Source organism: Amphiura filiformis, chromosome 18, assembly GCF_039555335.1.
Source record: "Amphiura filiformis chromosome 18, Afil_fr2py, whole genome shotgun sequence".
In the NCBI taxonomy this organism is placed as follows: domain Eukaryota; kingdom Metazoa; phylum Echinodermata; class Ophiuroidea; order Amphilepidida; family Amphiuridae; genus Amphiura; species Amphiura filiformis.
Genome location: NC_092645.1, coordinates 41,785,259 through 41,807,616, shown reverse-complemented (window position 1 = coordinate 41,807,616; position 22,358 = coordinate 41,785,259). Strand labels below are relative to the sequence as shown.

Here is a 22,358-nt window from a genome sequence, read left to right as displayed (position 1 = left end):
TTTTTCATTGAGTTTGGCGGCCATTTTGAAAAAAAAGCGCCCCCAGCTGTGACCTCCTATTACCTTCATATTAATAACCTGACTTAGTAGTACAGTTTTTATCAATAAAATCCAAAATCTGGTTAGATATGCCCCTAATGTGACTAATTTAACCATATATATGAATTTTGGCGGCCATTTTGAAAAAAGCGCCCTCACAGAAAAGTTCTCAGGTTACGGGCTTTTTACCCAAGAAATTCTTGTTCCCCATGCAAAACTGGTCCAGATAAACCATATGAGAATTTCTGGTTCTCCAAGTGGTACTTAGCTCAGTTTTAACCTGGTCTATTATGATTGCTTAGTATGATACGGGATAAAGTCACCGGCAAAAGCATGGCAAAAGAGATGGTTTATAATAACCTGGTGTTCGTCAGTATGGGAAATCAAGACGAGTGCATTATTACGTTGCTGTTGCCTTAATTCATTTACTTATTTGTCTTTGTTTATTGCAGCTATTGCAGTGACAGTTGGTGTTATATTAATCGGAATACTGATCACAATATTCTTGTGCATGCTGGTCTGTTGGAGAAGAGGCAAAGCTAAACACAGGTAAAGCGTAATAAGCCTGCACTGGCCTGCACTGATGAAGAGAAGACGCGGTTATAAATGCTGTCCTTTTTCCTTTATTTGACATGATGGCATAGTATTAATGTGGGTGTCTTTTGGTGACGATGAACGTTGGGCCGTAAATGATCACATCAAACAACCGTGGTTGGGCCGTAAATGATCACATCAAACAACCGTGGTTGGGCCGTAAATGGAAATGCTATCTGCCCTACCTTAAGGTGGCTGTGTACTCTCAGACATGCATGTAGTAAAAGTGCAATAACTTTGTAATTATTCGCGCAAGACATATAAAAGTATACATTTTTATAAAGGCAAGACATCAATAAATCTTAATATAAATACAGATTTGGGGTAAAAACAACAATTATGAAGAAAATCACAAAAAAGTGAGTTTTTGGCAATATTTGTTAGGTACATCATAACAAAAAACACTCTTTCCAAAATATTTTATTTTGTTTTTAGCTCAATCTTGAGGCTCCATTCCAAAAATGGTTTTTTTATTTTTTTGATATTGGCCTTAGTTTTTGAGATATTGACCATATAAGGCATCAAATTGAACTTTTTAAAATTCACAAACGCCTATTTGCACAAAATGATGCCTAAAATCGGAAATAGACCAAAATATAAAAAAAATGAGAAAACCGTTTCTTGAGTCGATCATGCTTTTTACGATGATCATATTTGCTTACTTATAGATGCTGTATTTATTGAGTTATCGTGTACCTAAATCGTCATTTTACCGAGAAAATGAACATTGAAATAATGGCCGTTAAAGTTTAAAGTGGTCACATTTTGCCCTTTCATCGAATCTCACAGGAGAATGCGGCAGTTTTCGTTTTTCTACCTTATATTATGTGAACATCGGGTAAATCCACAGCCCGTTGAGAAGTTTGAGCGAAATCCATTCATAACTTGATATTCAAATCGAGGAAAAGAACTTGAAAAAACCCACATTTTATCAGCTAAAACGGAGCCATTTGACCACTTGAAATTAGTGTTTCCAAAGGATGCGCCACGCATGCAGATAAGCGTCGCGTATGCGTAGCGTATCTGTGCGTTAACAAATTGCGCGATACGCAGCGCGATGCGTTGTTGCGCGCGTGTCACCCCGCTGATACAACAAAGATTTTCTCTCTTTTAAAATTGCAAACACGAATGAAATAGTGAAATAAAATCTATAAAATAGCGCAGTTGGAGTTTATAAATCTGGATTTTCTTTCCTTGTATTTATAAAAAACATAACAAAGTAACAAATATCAAAAAAGCTCAATTTTGCGAAAGAAACAACGTCTTGAGTACACAGCCGCGTTAATGCATGGCTATAGACCTTTTTCCCTACTTCCCACTACCTGAGACTATTAATAGTCTCAGCCACTACTAATACTTGAACGTAACATTTTATGTTTGATATTGAAGGTGCAAAACTAGTGACAAGACACGTAGTGATATACTGACGGCGTTTGTTTCAGAAATGTAAAATATACATAAACACTAATCTCTTAGATGTTCTACAATGCTCTACGATAATCCACATAATATTATAGAATCAGTATGGCCCCATATTAAGACAAAATAATTGCAAAGACTGAGTTGCACATGAGGTTGATGCACTACACTACACAATACCCTCATGGAATAGTGCATGATGGGAAGTAGGGAAAAGGCATATTGATCAACTAACTTAAGGTCTCGCCCATATATTTTCCCACCAAATTACACAAACGTCATACTTTCATTCGAGTGATAAGGTCTAGTTATAAACAATGTAGTGATGTATGTTTGTTAAACACTGGTTTGTTGATACGATTTGTGTGACAAGAAATTTGTTTCTGAATATCTGAATTTGAATCACCCAAAAAGGCACTAATGGATAAACTAGCTTTGAATGGAGTATTTCGTGATCCTAGCACCCTCTTTTTATGACATTTTTCAGTACATATGCAAGAAAAAACTTATTCCCAAAATTTTGCGAGTTATTCATGATTATGTGTATAACACTGCTCCATAGACAATGTGTTTAATTTCGTTCTGTTGTACCAGAACGTAATTACAATTTCACAATAATTCTGCTAAACGAATTAATCTGCAAGACATTTTTGTACATAAACATTATGTAGCCAGAGGTTTTAATTGGTATAAAAAAATCTCAACTTTTTTTAGAACAGTGGGGCACAGCGACAACGCCTGGTAAATATTGTATAGGCAGGGAAACTCTATCAATACACGTGTATTACGCTATGCACGCGATTACACGTGTATTGATTTCTTTGGAAATCTTTGGATACCGGGGTAGAAAATTATGAATATCTCCCGTCATTTTTTGGTTTATAAGAATCCAATTCTAAGATTTGCACTTGAATATGTGTGTTGAGTGTTCATATTGACAAACAACCGTGCGTTAATTCGGAACAAAAAAAATGACTGCTGCCCTCACTCGTCATCCCAAGGTTACAGAACATAACACGGTACTATATCGCAGTGTACACCACTGGTAGAGGTAGTCTTAAGCAGATAACGTACCAGATCAAAACTATTAAACAATAGGAACAGTTCGGAACAAAATGGCCATGCGTGACTGTTGAAGAACTAGTGGATTAAGCCTACCATGGCGATTTCTTCCATGAATATATCGGGGCGATGGCACTGTGTGTGTGTGGGGATGATGCTGTGGATCACAAAATGCCCTTTTAACTTCATTCCACCTCTTCCAACATAAATAAAGATAAGTTTCATTCTTATTTTATTATTTCAGACGAGGGCTTAGTCGTGACAGTGAGTTTCAGTCGACGTGGAACTCATCGAGTATAAATGACACTGCTGTCTTTGGTAGTGAGGATGAGGAGGACGTTGAAGCGGTAGGCGATAGCGAGGCTGACGAAGACGTCCAAACCGCTGATGTATGAGAACAATAAGTTTTCTAACAGGAAATCATTATATCAAACTGTTTTGCAGACGTCGAGTTGCGAGGCAATTCTCAGTCCATCAGATGCTCGGATGTGTGAGGACACAGTTCTCTAACTGGAATACATTGCTATGGAATGCCGACCTTTGCGTATGGAGGTTATTGAACTATGCAACTGGAACTGAGATAGTACAATGCACACCGACAATTGTGCAATGTTCTTTAAGACTTTAAATGTTGATGTTGAAAGCTACAAAGTGGTACTATAACTAGTTTGTTGACAGATTTTTCGATATCATTGACTGATATGTTGTACCTCCTATTTTGAAATGGAGAACATGATATGACAGCAGCACTCTACCGATTTGGAGGCGATCGAGTTACAAAATGGCCGCTCGGTAAATCGTACTCCGAAGAGTCATAAAATGGTCCCCAATTCGGAACTGTTATAATCAGTGATAAAAATGTTTTTAAAAATCTAATAAATGTGACCGTACACCACGAATGAGCCGTAAATGTCCTAAATTGTATTCTGAGTTACAGTGTAAAATGTGCTTGAAGGTCGTATTCATAGGTACCTCATGTTGGTGCTACATGTATCTCATTTTGATAGCGCTAGTCAAATACCTTTTAAACCAATCAATAATCCTATTGTTGAAGAGGATAATAAGCTTCTACCTATGTCTATAGAATTCTTAAATAGCTCTAGTCATTGTTTGCTTTGGCTAAATCCTGTTCAAGTGGTGGGTTACAAATTTTGTCTAGGTATGTATAACCAAGAATTAACAATGAGAGGACATTCCTGAACCTCGTTGACTTTGGGATGATTTGAAATGACCGCCAATTATGACTGTTTGATATTCATTACCAGCAATGTGGGAAAAGAGACACGACACATGTAGAACCGAAAAAGGTATACAATTTTGTTGAAGGAGCAAAGTTCAACAAACCATATCGGATATCGTTTGAAGTCAAATGATGGCGCTTGCGCTAATCTCGACTAAACTTGGCCACAAGAAGCACAGAGGTTATTATGTGAAAATCTTTAAAATGCGACTAGTGCCAGGCGCTTGACCCGATTTCGCCCAAAAGGTGGCCGTAAGAACCGCTGGCCCAAGCTTAATATAAGTTATACACAGATAGGGATCAAATGTCATATAGGGGTTATTAAGAGTAATTTTGTGAAAATCTTAAAAATGCTTCTCCTGTAAATTACATGCTATGACCACCAAACTTCGTCAAAAGAACCACTGGCCCTAATTGTACCAAAAAACCAGAGGTCAAAGGTCAAAATTTGCCTGATTTGGCTTAAACTTGGTTCATCCTTGATATGAAGGGAACATGTAGAGGTCACCTGAGGTCAAAGGTCAAATGTTAAACTGGGCCCGATTGGGCTTAAACTTGGTGCAAATCATCCTTGATATAAGGGAGCATGAAAAAGTCAACCTGAGGTTACCCAAGGTCAAATGCGGTCACATGGTAAAACTTAACCAAATTGGGCTTAAACTTGGTGCAAAGCATCCTTGATATGAAGGAAACATGAAAGTCAACCTGAGGTCAAAGGTCACATGAGGTCAAATGTTAAAATGGGCCCTAAAGGGCTTAAACTTGGGGCAAATTATCCTTGATATGAGAGAGCTTGAAAAAATGGTCAAAAGGTCAATCAGAAGCCGCCGTCTGTTATATATGGCTCTTCAGCCACAGTAGCTCTAGTTTTTTGGCGTTCGTTTCCATTTCTTATTTTTGAATTTATTGAATTGTGTGTATGCTTTTGTATAGCTATTGTTGTTCATGAAACCAATATTAAATCTTGTAAATAATATGAAAATGTTGGTTTTGTGTTTGGAATTCATTGATTTCATTCATTTGATTTCAATTTTGCTAATGTTTTGAGCAGAGCTCAATATACAGCTAGTCCGTGTACGCACATTAAAATACCCCAACAACCAAAAAAATGTTTTAAAAACCTTTTTATTTTGATAAAAACGCTATGTATGATCAAAAATATTCCATTCTTAAATGCAAATGTTTTTTGTAAAATATTGTTTTGCAAACATGTTTGCATAATACAGTAAGCAAAAGAAATAAGGTACCAGTTATGTTTACCCCTGTATATCCCAGATATGTCATAATTGGACCCAGCAGGTAATGCCTACATCTTTTAGCTCGAATTTAAGACCTCATTCCTTGAGATTGTTCATGAAATAAAGACACGACGATCCAAAAACCCATGGAAGATGTAAATTCAGAAGTTTTCCATTGCATGCCCTATTGATTTGTACATAAAAAGTTCTCGAATAAGAGAACTGGCGCCGTGCTTCCATATTGATTAGAATACAAAAGAACACTTCAGTGGCTCAAGTCAGCTAAATTAAATTAGTGGGAAATATGCGCGAATACGCAAGATTGTGATTATGTGTATGTCCAATGTTAACATACCCAAGTCACATTCAGTATGTCATTAAAGCCAGCAAACGTGTGTAGTCAAAGATTTGTAGTCAAAATGCCATACAGATTTGTTAATTATTTTGACATGTTAAAAGCAGACATTTTGGATTCATTGGTGCAAAAAGATGCAAATAAAAACCATGAGCCAGATAGTTTTCGCAAGCGTGAAAGTCTTACCGTTTTAAATTATAAAGACATTTTTGTTTGCTTTTTGGTGTATAATTTTGACAGGTTTTTACTAAAAGGTTGATTTCTCAGAGTTTTTTGACAACATTGCACAAGTTTTGTGACAAAATAACTTGAGGGAAAAATATGCAAGCAAAATGTAAACTTTTTGCACTATCATTTAGAGGACATCAAAGTCTAGGAAAGCTTTTCTTGCTTTTTCAATTTGCTGAAAAGTGTGATAACATTTTTTCCCTTCAATATTTTGAAAAATTAGGCAAATTTCCATAAAATTTTTTAAAATCCTTCACTAATTTCATGTGTTTTTTTTTTTTTTTGGAAAAGCTAACTGAAAAAATGCTACTCACAATTGATTTTTTTTGGTATGTTGTCACAAAAAAGTGTTATTTGTGTGATTATTTGAAAAACTAATTCCTTGGCTCATGTGCTTTCCAAAAATGAATAGTTTTATATACTTTGGACTTTTATAACTTCAGAAATAATAGATCATGGTCTACCAACTTAGACACTGCACTGCTTCTGAAATTTGACTGGTTTCATATTCAAATTTCAAACAAAACGTTAAACACACATTGATCTAATAACAACTTTTTTATTCTTCTGTAATGACAATATATCAGACAAAAATAATACACATCACATTTTTTTTTTTTTTTTTCATTTTTTATGTTTATTTTCATATGGTACAAAATATATAATACACACACCTTGGTGAAAGCATGTACACTAAAACTTTACAAATAACATAATTAGACAATTTGGGTCCTCTGAACAAAATGTTCATATTTGTGACATGATCAAGGGAATGAGTCACATGTCTGCAATTTTCAATTTGAAGTTTTTTACATCATTTTCTGGCAGTTTACAAATGCTACATTTTAATGCAAACCCCATCAAAATCGGACATCTGGTTACCGAGTTATGAGCAATTTATCAATGGCTGAAAACAATATAAAACAAAAGAATTTAAACACTGTTTTTGCCAATATCTCAAACACAATATTAGCGACATCCAACTCATTCCCCTTGATCATATCACATTTGTTCATATTGGGCTTTCCAGCTGACATACACCCCCTATGGAAGACATGACCTTAATCTCACTGCAGATGTGGTATGCATTCCAAATGGGGTTACCTAAATGGGTGACTCCATTTGAAATCAACACCCCTGTGTGGGAGATAAGATGTCTTCCATAGTGGGTATGGATTTCAACTGGGAAAGCCCTATGCAACAACTGGTAATCCTCATTCAATGTTACTTCAAAACCGAACAGCTTTATTGCATGAAAACTGAATACCCATTGTTTATTCGCAGGCAAATATTTATGGTCTGTGCCATATGAAGCCAAAGGCTGAATGGGATATGTAATCAGTCTGAAGTCGGCATATTAAATTTTCAGTTTTTTACATGATGGTATAAAGCATCTGCAAAGCTATGTTTTTGCAGAAAACCCTATTGAAATCAAACATTTAGTTCTAAAGATATGAATAGTTGAAGTGTTTCCAAAACAATGGACAACAAAAGAATTTGTTTCATTTTTGGTCTATATCTGGAAATCAATATTTCAGACTTCCGACTGATTTTGCTTGATACATCACATATGGCACCAGATAAGAGAATGTATATGTTATTTCTTAGCGCAGTATTGCTACTGGTGCTTGGTGCAAGCTGTGCATGAAAAATAAAGCTTACACGCACACACACAATTTAAACTACACATTTAATATGGATTTTTATCCAAGTGGTGTTTGACCAATAAGATTAGAGAATCCAATCAATACATGAAATGAGCAGGGGTTGTGCAATAATTTTGAGCCATGAGGACGGGGTATTTCCTAAATGGTCTGCCCAGAATTGATTACCCAGCCCTTGGTGTGTTACATTATGCCCCTAGCTCTTTAGGCCCAAAATCATTGCCCTCAGTAAATATGCACCTCCTCCTAAGTTTCCACTTGCCAAAAAATTGCTTGCCCTCTTTCGACTTGATTGCCCCTCCATAATTATTGCACAGCTCTTCGTATGTATAAGGGCTATTTGCTAAAGAATTACACTGAATGAAAATAAAATAAACAACAATATACATCAGAATCAATGTTCAACCACAAAATAAACATGCACATACAAAATTGGCGTAATAATAAACATGATCACAAAAAACACACTTTCATTCATACTAAAATAGCAAATTTAACTTAACGGTACAAGACACTAAAATGCAGCTATATGAATATATGAATACAAAAGCCACCCAAATCCATACTTTGGCCAAATTGAGTTAAGCATGGGAAATTGTTGCTATACCTAGGCCTGTCATATGCATGAAAGAACAACTCAACTTCATCCTCTGTGTCTATTGGGCATGTGGAAAATAGCATGTATGAAAGAATCACCCAATTCCATGATTCGAGTCTTGTAACACATTGATTGAAATCCAGTATGTATAAAAGTCCACTTGTAACACATTAATTGCTAGAGAGTGACTTTTGAAAAAAAATGGGTTTAATAAAGGAAAGTGTGTGGTTTATATTACATGGCTGAATGCTTATCAACGTTATACATACCTGTGTGCTTTATTTTGTATTATCTTACTAGTGGTAATCTCATTCTAACATTGTTGTCTTTGTATATGATTCAAAAAACCACCCAAGTCCAAAATTAAAAATAAACCCCACGAAGTCCCTGAAATGCTAATCGTCATACCTAATACAGGCGATTATCCTTTTGGCTTTCTGAATCCAGTTACTGGTAAATCTAATAAAATATCATCAGTGAGTCCAAATATGTACCAAGTTCTGCAAACAGTCATTCTTTTATAGAATTGATAAAATATCATCAGTGAGTCAATATACTATGTACCAAGTTCTACAAACTCAGATTTAGAGCCCACCACTGATAAACAATTAAGGCTCAAGCACTCAAGAGTCAAAAATTAGGCAATTTTCAATAAAATGGTCAATTTCACACAAAAAATCCCTTCAAATACCACCTGGCAGTAAAAATTGTCTAGCTACAACCCTGCAGCCTGGTCATGATTCAAACTACTCCCCATTCCAAAAAAATACAGCACTACTTTTTTCTGTGGCAGCGTGTAAAAGAAAGTATGACAAGGAGCTCCAAAAGACCCTAAATAAAAGTACAGTGAGGGGTATAAAAGTCAACTTAATTGAAAGTTGGAATCTGGAGAACAGGTATATGTAGTAGTGGCAGGACAGATGAGAGGTAGACCATTGCTTATTGGTAAAGCATATGATGACAAAGTAAAGGCGTACATGGAAGCTTTTCAGGGACAGTGGGTGTGTGAACCCGAAAGTTGTAGTTGCTGCTGCTTCAGGTTTGTTGAAGACTGCAAAACCTATCTTGGTTTAACATGGAGGCACTGTACATCTTGACAAGACTTGGGCAAAGTGTATCCTGACCCGAATAGGGTACATGTACAGTGTTTCACCCCTTGCGCTTTGTGTACATTGTACACAAAACGCAAGGGGTGCACACCCGTCCAGCAAATATGGATGAGATCAGTGGTAAATTTCACCGCAGAATAGGAAGGAGTGTACGCAAATACAATGTCCCAGACGAGCTAATAATTAACTGCGATCAGAGGGGAGTACATGTAGTCCCAGTATCAAGTTGAAGTTGGACAATGATATATGTACGATAAATCAGTTCAAACATTATTTCGTTACATTCAGAACTTTTACATGAAGCTTATGAACCGAATCCTACTGATTGGATTCTACTGAAAGGAAGGGAAGAAAAAAGAAGAATAAAATTGCGCAGAGGATGAGGCAGCAGACTTGTGTCCATAGTAGAAGAAATTGAAGGGCACTATGTCACACAGTGTCTTCGACCCTATATCTTCATGGCAGGAATCGCCATGGTAGGTTAAATCCACAGCCACGATTAGCCATTTGGTTCAAACCTTTAAAGCTCTTTTAAACTAATAATTAGTCGAGGGACATAACTAAGGCTACTCACAATAGCCGGGTAATCGATCTTGGTTGTGCGTGATTAAGCCTGTATACCCCATTGAGGTCAATGGTCATCGACTTTTATACTGCCTACAGTACCAACGCAATATAAAATGGTCAAATTTTGAGTTCAAAGCGCACGGCCAATTTTCAAAGCGCATTCTAGCGACTATCATATCTGTTCAACACGTATTTCCAAGTTTATGAGACCAAATCTGGTTTCTTGAGAAAAAAATCATGACGGGAGATATTCATCATTTTCTAACCCGGTATCAGAAGATTTTCGTCTGATATCAAAATCGTGCATAGCAATTCACGTGTATCGATCCCGTGTATTCATTTTAGTGTCCCTTCTGCACCAAATAATTATTAGCCAGGCGGTGTCGGTGTGTGTCACTCTTGCTCGCGTTCAAAGCCATCCACGGGTTGGCTCCACAGTACATCCTGGACTTGATTACCATCTACAAACCAGCGCGGTGTCTCAGGTCGTCTGCTATTGAGAGCCCTTTGTTGAAAAGACCATCCTTCAAGAACATCAGAATTGCCACCTATGGCAGTCGGGCTTTCTCAGCAGCAGCACCTATGGAATGAAACAAGCTGCCTTCTAGACTGCGTTCCATTAAAACTTTTGGTTCTTTCAAGCGTGCTCTGAAAACGCATCTATTTGACTTATAGGACTCTTATTGTTGATTCTTATTGTTTTAGGACTCTGTTGATTCTTATTGTTTTCTATGCCACGTTATTTATTTTCCATGTTTTTAAAATTTATTGTTGTATATTATATTGTTTCCTTTTTACATTTTGCTTGTACATTAGTAATATTGTACATTATGTTTGTAGTATTAAGTTGTAAAGCGCTTTGTGGTTTTTTACGTGAAGCGTTATTTTAAATGCTGTTTAGTAGTAGTAGTAGTAGTCTTGAAGAGTGCATTGATGCAACATACTTTGATACTGTAGTGGAAGCAACTAAACGTTTAAGTATGGTGCACGATCGAAACAACCATAAATGGTGTACAAAAGACAAAGGTGCCATCATATGGATTGCATGCAGGTCACAGTTTGTTGAAAAGCATGGGAGGTTCTAAAAGGTGTGCACTTTAGCAACTAAACGCATCTGCCGTAAGGACAGCGATGCGTAATCAAGTGATCAAGGATGGTCCAGATTCAAGGACTTGATGAGGAACATACTCCTCAAAATAAGGTTCGTTACATATTATGTCAATCAGAAAAGACGTAATTCACATTAAAAAAAAATTCAAAGTGAAATTAGCAAATCGCCAGTGGCATATTCATTTTTGGAAATAATCATAAATATACCTGATGTTGACATCTCTTCTCAATTCCTGTGTTTGAGAACGATAAGAATCTACAATATAGGCGCTATAGTGTCTACATAAACCTGAGTAACACAGAAGCATTGAAATTGGGTGTGCGCCACAATGTGGACATACATATTCTTCTCTTCCGGTCCGTGTTTGAAAAAGAGACATGATTGGGAGACTGCCAAGCTGCCAGAAGTATATGGAAAACAAGGATGGTCCGGATTCTAGGACTTGAGGAAATTGATCCTCAAAATAAGGTTTGAAAAGATCATGTATGGACTCTTGAGGTTGAAGGCTATTGGAGAAAACCATACCATCCACGCATATTCAGTGGCCCGAGTGAAAAGGCACGTTATTTGCAAGTGAAAAAAAAAACTACTGATATTCGTGCTAATTTCAACTTATGAACCAACTTTTTCACTTAAACCAACAAGTATTTAGAAAATCAATATTAAGACATCTCTGCTGTCAGAGGAAAAGATCAAGTCTGGGAACTTGACGTTGGAGGCTATTGGAGGAAACCATACCATACACGCCCTTCAAAAGCTGCTCTCAATTCCTGTGTTTGAGATTGATAAGAATCTACGATATAGGCACTGTAGTGTCTATGTAAACCTGAGTAACACAAAGGCATTGACATTGGGTGTGCGCCACAATGTGGACGTACAGAAGAACGAGTATTTGGAAAATCAATATTTAGACATCTCTGTTGTCAGAGGAAAAGATCAAGTCTGGGAACTTGACATTGGAGGCTATTGGAGGAAACCACACCATCCACGCCCTTCAAAAGCTGCTCTCAATTCCTGTGCTTGAGAGTGATAAGAATATACAATATAGGCGCTGTAGTGTCTACGTAAACCTGAGTAACACAAAAGCATTGACATTGGGTGTGCGCCACATTCTTCTCTTCCGGTCCGTGTTTGAAGAGGAGACAAGATTAGGAGACTGTCAAGCTGCCAGAAGTATATGGAAAACAAGGCTACTATTTTGGCTGTAATGTTATGTTTTCTTCCAGGTACATCCAATTGAAATTCAAGATATTACTACACAAATTATTGGTATCGAACAAAATACAGACGAACCTGACCGATATGATGTCACTTTACAATTAGCTAATGATACCATAAAAGAGGTAGCTTTACCTTCTGACATTAATACATTTAATACTGTTGAAGAAATAAATGTCCTTCCAATGTCTGTACGCAGTGATAAGATCACACATATTCAGTGGCCCGAGTGAAAAGGCATGTTATTGCAAGTGAAGATTTCAACTTGCCAACCAATTGTTTTCACTTAAACCAACAAGTATTTAGAAAATCAATATTTAGACATCTCTGCCATCAGAGGAGAAGATCAAGTCTGGGAACTTGAGGTTGGAGGCTATTGGAGGAAACCATACCATCCATGCCCTTCAAAAGCTCTTCTCAATTCCCGTGTTTGAGAACGATAAGAATCTACGATATAGGTGCTGTAGTGTCTATGTAAACCTGTTTAACACACAAGCATTGAAATTGGGTGTGCGCCACAATGTGGACATACAGAAAAAGAAACAGATTTCTTGCAGCACATTCTTCTCTTCTGGTCTGTGAAGAAGAGACATGATTGGGAGACTGCCAAGCTGCCAGAAGTATATGGAAAACAAGGATGGTGCCGATTCTAGGACTTGAGGAAAATACTCCTCAAAATAAGGTTCGTTACATTTTATGTCAATCGGAAAAGACGTAATTCACATAAAAAAAACTTCAGAGTGAAATTAGCAAATCGCCAGTGGCATATTCATTTTTGGAAATAATCATAAATATACCGGATGTTGACATCTCTGCCATTAGAGGAGAAGATCAAGTCTGGGAACTTGAGGTTGGAGGCTATTGGAGGAAACCATACCATCCACACCCTTCAAAAGCTGCTCTCAATTCCTGTGTTTGAGAACGATAAGAATCTATGATATAGGCTTTATAGTGTCTACATAAACCTGAGTAACACACAAGCATTGAAATTGGGTGTGCGCCACAATGTGGACATACAGAAGAAAACAGATTTCTTACAGCACATGCATTCTTCTCTTCCTGTCCATGTTTGAAGAAGAGACACGACTGGGAGACTGCCAAGCTGCCAGAAGTAAATGGAAAACAAGGATAGTCTGGATTCTAGGACTTTATGAGGAAAATGATCCTCAAAATAAGGTTTAATATTAACATCATAATAGGAATGTTCAGCAGTGCAAGAAACGATTCAAGAACTTCAAAGTGAAATTAGCAAATCGCCAGTGGCATATCCATTTTTGGAAATAATCGTAAATATCCCTGATGTTGACGTCTCTGCTGTCACAGAGGAGAAGATCAAGTCTGGGAACTTAAGGTTGGAGGCTATTGGAGGAAACCATACCATCCATGCCCTTCAAAAGCTGCTCTCAATTCCTGTGTTTGAGAGCGATAAGAATCTATGATATAGGTGCTGTAGTGTCTACGTAAACCTGAGTAACGCCCAAGCATTGAAATAGGGTCTGGTCACAATGTGAACATACAGAAAAAAAACCAGATTTCTTGCAGCATATTCTTCTCTTCCGGTCCGTGTTTGAAGAGGAGACACGATTAGGAGACTGCCAAGCTGCCAGAAGTATATGGAAAACAAGGCTAAAATTTTGGCTGTAATGTTACGTTTATTCTTCCAGGTACATCCAATCGAAATTCAAGATATTACTACACAAATTATTGGTGTCAAACGAAATGACGACGAACCTGACCGATATGATGTCACTGTGCAATTAGCCAATGATACCATAAAAGAGGTAGTTTTACCTTCTGACATTCATATATTTAATACTGTTGAAGAAATTTGAGAAAATTTCCTTCCAATGTCTGTACGCAGTGATAAGATCACACATATTCAGTGGCCCGAGTGAAAAGGCATGTTATTTCCAAGTGAAGAAAAACTACAAGTTTTTCGTGCTAATTTCAACTTACGAACCAACTGTTTTCACTTAAACCAGCAAGTATTTATGAAATCAATATTTAGATATCTCTACCCTCAGAGGAGAAGATCAAGTCTGGGAACTTGAGGTTTAAGGCTATTGGAGGAAACCATACCATCCATGGCCTTCAAAAGCTGCTCTCAATTCCTGTGTTTGAGAGTGATAAGAATCTACGATATACATGTAGGCGCTGTAGTGTGTACGTAAACCTGAGTAACACACAAGCATTGAAATTGGGTGTGCGCCACAATGTGGACATAGGAAAAAAACAGATTTCTTACAGCACATTCTTCTCTTCTGGTCTGTGCTTGAAGAAGAGACACAATTGGGAGACTGCCAAGCTGCCAGAAGTATATGGAAAACAAGGATGGTCTGGATTCAAGGACTTGATGAGGAAAATACTCCTCAAAATAAGGTTCGTTACATATTATGTCAACTGGAATAAACGTAATTCACATAAAAAACTTCAGAGTGAAATTAGCAAATCACCAGCGGCATATTCATTTTTGGAAATAATCATAAATATACCCGATGTTGACATCTCTGCCATCAGAGGAGAAGATCAAGTCTGGGAACTTGAGGTTGAAGGCTATTGGAGGAAACCATACCATCCACACCCTTCAAAAGCTCTTCTCAATTCCTGTGTTTGAGAACGATAAGAATCTATGATATAGGCTTTATAGTGTCTACATAAACCTGAGTAACACACAAGCATTGAAATTGGGTGTGCGCCACAATGTGGACATACAGAAGAAAACAGATTTCTTTACAGCACATGCATTCTTCTCTTCCTGTCTATGTTTGAAGAAGAGACACGACTGGGAGACTGCCAAGCTGCCAGAAGTAAATGGAAAACAAGGATAGTCTGGATTCTAGGACTTTATGAGGAAAATGATCCTCAAAATAAGGTTTGTTACATTTTATGTCAATATTAACATCATAATAAGAATGTTCAGCAGTGGCAAGAAACGATTCAAGAACTTCAAAGTGAAATTAGCAAATCGCCAGTGGCATATCCATTTTTGGAAATAATCATAAATATACCCGATGTTGACATCTCTGCCATCAGAGGAGAAGATCAAGTCTGGGAACTTGAGGTTGAAGGCTATTGGAGGAAACCATACCATCCATGCCCTTCAGAAGCTCTTCTCTATTCCTGTGTTTGAGAGCGATAAGAATCTATGATATAGGCGGCGTAGTGTGTACGTAAACCTGAGTAACACACAAGCATTGAAATTGGGTCTGGTCACGATGTGGACATACAGAAAAAAAAAACAGATTTCTTCCAGCACATTCTTCTCTTTTGGTCTGTGAAGAAGAGACATGATTGGGAGACTGCCAAGTTGCCAGAAGTATATGGAAAACACGGATGGTCCGGATTCTAGGACTTGATGAGGAAAATACTCCTCAAAATGAGGTTCGTTACATTTTATGTCAATCGGAATAGACGTAATTCACATAAAAAAACTTCAGAGTGAAATAAGCAAATCACCAGTGGCATATTCATTTTTGGAAATAATCGTAAATATACCTGATGCTGACATATCTGACATCAGAGGAGAAGATCAAGTCTGGGAACTTGAGGTTGAAGGCTATTTATTGGAGGAAACCATACCATCCACATGCCCTTCAAAAGCTGCAATCAATTCCTGTGTTTGAGAGCGATAAGAATCTACGATATAGGCTTTATAGTGTCTACATAAACCTGAGTAACACACAAGCATTGAAATTGGATGTGTGCCACAATGTGGACAGAAAAAACAGATTTCTTGCAGCACATTCTTCTCTTCCGGTCCGTGTTTGAAGAGGAGACATGATTGGGAGACTACCAAGCTGCCAGAAATATATGGAAAAAAAAAGATGGTCCCGATTCTAGGACTTGAGGAAAATGATCCTCAAAATAAGGTTTGTTACATTTTATGAGTGAAATTAGCAAATCGCCAGTGGCATATTCATTTTTGGAAATAATCATAAATGTACCCGATGTTGACATCTCTGCCATCAGAGGAGAAGATCAAGTCTGGGAACTTGAGGTTGAAGGCTATTGGAGAAAACCATACCATCCACACCCTTCAAAAGCTCTCCTGTGTTTGAGAGCGATAAGAATCTATGATATAGGCGCTGTAGTATCTACATAAACCTGAGTAACACACAAGCATTGAAATTGGATGTGCGCCACAATGTGGACATACAGAGAAAAAAAAATTTCTTCCAGCAAATTCTTCTCTTCTGGTCCGTGTTTGAAAAGGAGACACGATTGGGAGGCTGCCAGAAGTATATGGAAAGCAAGGATGGTCCAGATTCTAGGACTTTATGATGAGGAAAATGATCCTCAAAATAAGGTTCATTACATTTTATGCCAATATTAACATCATGGTACACACCTTGAGATTTGAGGCTATTGGAGGAAACCATACCATCCACGCCCTTCAAAAGCTCTTCTCAATTCCTGTGTTTGAGAGCGACAAGAATCAACGATATAGGCGCTGTAGTATCTACATAAACCTGAGTAACACACAAGCATTGAAATTGGGTGTGCGCCACAATGTGGACTGGACATACAGAAAAAAACAGATTTCTTACAGCACATTCTTCTCTTCCGGTCCGTGTTTGAAGAAGAGACACGATTAGAAGAGGAGACTCGAATCTACGATATAGGCGTTGTAGTGTGTACGTAAATGTGGACATACAGAAGAAAACAGATTTCTTGCAACACATTTTTCTCTTCCGGTCCGTATTTGAAGAAGAGACACAATTGGGAGACTGCCAAGCTGCCAGAAGTAAAATAGTCTGGATTCTAGGACTTTATGAGGAAAATGATCCTCAAAATAAGGTTTGTTACATTTTCTGTCAATATTAACATCATAATAGGAATGTTCAGCAGTGGCAAGAAACAATTCAAGAACTTCGAAGTGAAATTAGCAAATCGCAAGTGGCATATCCATTTTTGGAAATAATCGTAAATATCCCTGATGCTGACATCTCTGCCATAAGAGGAGAAGATCAAGTCTGGGAACTTGAGGTTGAAGGCTATTGGAGGAAACCATACCATCCACGCCCTTCAAAAGCTGCTCTCCTGTGTTTGAGAGCGATAAGAATCTACGATATAGGCGCTGTAGTGTGTACATAAACCTGAGTAACACACAAGCATTGAAATTGGGTGTGCGCCACAATGTGGACATACAGGGGGAAAAAAACAGATTTCTTGCAGCATCTTCTTCTCTCCGGTCCGTGTTTGAAGAGGAGACACAATTGGGAGACTGCGAAGCTGCCAGAAGTATATGGAAAACAAGGCTAATATTTTGGCTGTAGTGCATGTTATGTTCTTTCTTCCAGGTACATCCAATTGAAATTCAAAATATTACTGCACAAATTATTGGTGTCGAACAAAATACAGACGAACCTGACCGATATGATGTCACTTTGCAATTAGCTAATGATACCATAAAAGAGGTAGTTTTACCTTCTGACATTCATACATTTAATAATGTTGAAGAAATTTGAGAAAATTTCCTTCCAATGCCTGTACGCAGTGATAAGATCACCAGAAGAATATGGAAAGCAAGGATGGTCCAGATTTTAGGACTTTATGATGAGGAAAATGATCCTCAAATAAGGTTCATTACATTTTATGCCAATATTAACATCATAATACACACCTTGAGGTTTGAGGCTATTGGAGGAAACCATACCATCCACGCCCTTCAAAAGCTCTTCTCAATTCCTGTGTTTGAGAGCGATAAGAATCTACGATATAGGTGCTGTAGTGTCTACGTAAACCTGAGTAACACACAAGCATTGAAATTGGGTCTGGTCACGATGTGGACATACAGAAAAAAAACCAGATTTCTTCCAGCACATTCTTCCCTTCTGGTCTGTAAAGAAGAGACATGATTGGGAGACTGCCAAGCTGCCAGAAGTATATGGAAAACACGGATGGTCCGGATTCTAGGACTTGATGAGGAAAATACTCCTCAAAATAAGGTTTGTTACATTTTATGTCAATCGGAATAGACGTAATTCACATGAAAAAACTTCAGAGTGAAATTAGCAAATCGCCAGTGGCATATTCATTTTTGGAAATAATCGTAAATATACCTGATGCTGACATCTCTGACATCAGAGGAGAAGATCAAGTCTGGGAACTCGAGGTTGAAGGCTATTGGAGGAAACCATACCATCCATGCCCTTCAAAAGCTGCAATCAATTCCTGTGTTTGAGAGCGATAAGAATCTACGATATAGGCGATGTAGTGTCTACATAAACCTGAGTAACACACAAGCATTGAAATTGGATGTGTGCCACAATTGACATACAGGGAAAAAAACAGATTTCTTGCAGCACATTCTTCTCTTCCGGTCCGTGTTTGAAGAGGAGACATGATTGGGAGACTGCCAAGCTGCCAGAAGTATATGGAAAAAAAAGATGGTCCCGATTCTGGGACTTGAGGAAAATGATCCTCAAAATAAGGTTTGTACGTTACATTTATGTCAATATTAACATCATAATAGGAATGTTCAGCAGTAGCAATGATCCAAGACATACATATGGAGCGAGTCGCAGCACAATGGCCATAATTGACGACCTTCTTTTTTACCTAACTTTCACAATTAGAAGGGTCATACATCTCAAGTTGTTTTTGAGGATGATCAATTTTGCTATCATTCATCAAATCATTCAATAGTACTTAATCAATTTCATTCAATTTCACACACAAAATTTATGATCAACATTATCTCCATGCCTAAATGGTCAGTACTGCCACAAAACTAAACCAATTGGAGGTGTTGGCACAGGCCAAATGCTGGTACATTGATGAACATTTTGCAGTGGTAAGAATACCTTTCTAGCCAGCTACTTACAGTACATTATTGTGTTTTAAGAAAGACCCATCACCCCAATGCAATTGTGGAAAGAGGATTCAGCACAATGAACCGGACCAAGACAGATTCCAGGAACAGGATGAACCTAATGGAGAATCTGATGCGTATCTCCATAGACAGCCAACCACCTGACCTATACAATTCCCAAAGTGGTACAAATGCCACGATATACAAGCATGACAAGAATTTCAGGAAAGTAGGGCCTTTTTTTAGCACTTTTCTCGTGCCAAACCTCTTCATCGTTCATGGGAAACTAATGTTGTGAATATGTGAACAATTTTTAAAATGACAGCAACAAAACATTTACCCTATTGATATGAGGAAAAAATCATGTAAAATCAGCTGAACATTTTCAGAAAATTTCTTTGCAAAGAATCTTCAGATTTGTGATAGTCTGATTTTGGTGAAGTTATAGGATAATTTTAGCCTCCGGAAAAAAAAACCGCCTGACTGATCCCCCTATATAGATACTGAAAGGTCTGTTCACCTTGAGTTGAGTTGAGTTTTTTTTTTTTTTGGTGATAAGGAGACATACTTTTGAAGTAGGGTTGGTCAGTTGGGTCTTTTGGGTTTTTTTCTGCTTGAAATATCTGGCATAAATGTGATTATTTCTTTTCAAACATCTTGAAAATATCCTGAATTTTTTACATAAATTTTCAGTCAAAAACTCAAAATCAATAAATTTTTGACTAAAAACAGCTGATTTTACAAGATTTTGAAATAGCAAAATGAAGAAAAAACAATCCCCAAATGCAAAGTCTGGGTCAGTCGGGTCATACAAAATGGTGAATCCCTATAATGTATCTGAAATGTTATTTCTGATACAGTTTTCCTCATTCAATATGTGTGAAATTGTTCTGTATCCGGTTTCCAAGACTATTATAATTGACACTTCACTCGTTGTGAATTACAGGTAACTAAAATGCATCGGTCAGAGACCCATAATAATAATAAGTCATAATACAATACATATTGATAAATGGCATACAAATATTACTCCTTTAGAATTAAATTATTTTAATTAATTGTTGATGAAAATGTGCTTGCTTTTTGCAGGAGCTTACAGGGATCCATGCACTGCGGCTACAAGCATGTAATGAACAGTGTGGGGTGTTGCAACACAATCCAGAGGCAACAACTTATGAAATAATCGGTAGCTTGCTACCACATATAATGAGGCTATCAACTTGATCATAGCAGAAACAAATTGCTATGCTAAGCAGTATTTTGAGAAAATAGGCGGGAAAGAAGTGCTACCACCTCGCTCAACGGCAAGGAAGTGGAAGGATGTCAGAACGGAAGACATGTGAGCTTTTATTGGCATCATTTTATTCATTGGACTTTTGCATCTTCCATCATACCATCTGTATTGGTCGAACTGTTAGCTCATGGACTTGGGCATGAAATCGGTGATCAGCAAAGATCGTTTTCTGTGTTGGTCATGCGTTTTCTGCATTGCGTCGATAATACTCAGGCTGCACCAAGAAACCATGTCAACTATGATCATCTCCAAAAAAGAGGTCTGGTTGATATTGCAGTTGGTAGTTGGCAGGAGCAGTTCTATCCACGGCGAGAGATTTCTGGTGGTGAAACCAACATACCGTTCAAGCGGAACACTTTATTGAATGGATACAATCCTCAGAAGCCACACAAGTGGGGGCTGACAATATGGAGTCTTGCCGATGCAGTAATGGGTACATGTATGTTTACAATTGGAACATATATGAAGGTAAGGGTGCACATGATCCGTGCACACAGAATCATCACTTCTACTGTGATAATTACTTTACTTCCCCAATATTGTTTGAAGATTTGGCCACCCGTCAGACTGGCGCTTGTGGCACATTGAGAAGAAATCGTACGGGCACGCCTGATGTTATCAAGCATGCCAATCCCAAGAAGACGGACCCTACTGTGGTGGCAAAATCTGGCGAGGATACGTTTTTTTCATGGCAGGATAGAAACCTGGTCACTGTAATTTCCACTATTCATACTGAGGAAACATTTGTGAAGAGGACCCAGTGTACGGACTCTGAAACTGGTTGGCAAGAGCGTGAAGAGCCCAAAGCCATTTAGTGCTACACAAAGTACATGTTCGGTGTAGATCAGGCTATGTGGTAAACCTTTTGGGAAAATTCCGACACAATGTTCTGCATCAGAAGAGAATTGACATTGATGGTGAGAGTACTTGCCAACTCCTATTGCCTAGAGCTTGTCGTACAAGCGCTTTAAAAGGACTTCACAAGGACATGTGTCACCTTGGTAAAGACCGCACTGTACAGCTAGCACGCTCTCAGTTCTTTTGGCGGAAAATGGCGGCAGATGTGGAACACCACCTCAAGCAATGTGAACGGTGTCTTTGACACAAGTCTCATGTACAGACAAGTACTCTGGCTTTACTAAAACCCATCATGACCAGTGAGCCTTTAAAGCCCTCAAAGGGCCACATTGACAACATATTGGTCATTACTGACTAATACAAGTATGCTGTAGCAGTCCCAACTAAAAATCAAACAGCTAGGAGCCTATAGGATGTGGCACATGTATCATTTTATGATTTCCTACTGCACTCACTTCGCCTTATCACCCAATGGGAAACAATGGGAATGCTAGGCACATTGCCAACAGACAAGAAAGAAGACTGGAAATCCCATGTTGCCTCTTTAGTCCATGCACACAACTCCACTTGCCACGACACCACCGGGTACTATTTAATGTATGGACACAATCCTACATGTAGGTTGGCTATTGATGATCAGCTGGGATTGGAGCCACAAGGCAAGCCATCAAAGTCTCACAAGGATTTAGCCATGGTCCTTCGGGACAGACTGGACTTTGCATATGCTATAGAGCATCTGATGGACAGAAGGCGGCAGATACAATCGCAAACCCCGGGACACAAAGTTGGAACCAGGAGATCGAATCCTGGTGCGCAAATGTGCCTTTACATCTAAGCACAAATTGAAGACAGGTGGGAGGATGCAGTGTACAAGATAGTGAACCGCATAAATCTGGATGTATAGGTACATGTATATGTTGTCAAACGTGAAGATGGTAAGGGTCCATCTT

The 22,358-nt window shown here is 38.0% G+C and overlaps 1 protein-coding gene across 1 annotated transcript; it reads left to right on the top strand.

Moving 5' to 3' along the window:
* The first annotated feature begins 20,677 nt into the window (after window positions 1-20,677).
* On the top strand, window positions 20,678-21,365 carry LOC140139165 (piggyBac transposable element-derived protein 4-like). The gene is given in 3 exon segments (XM_072160944.1): window positions 20,678-20,719; window positions 20,722-21,064; window positions 21,067-21,365. Coding segments are annotated over 3 exon segments (684 nt in total).
* Window positions 21,366-22,358: the final 993 nt, after the last annotated feature.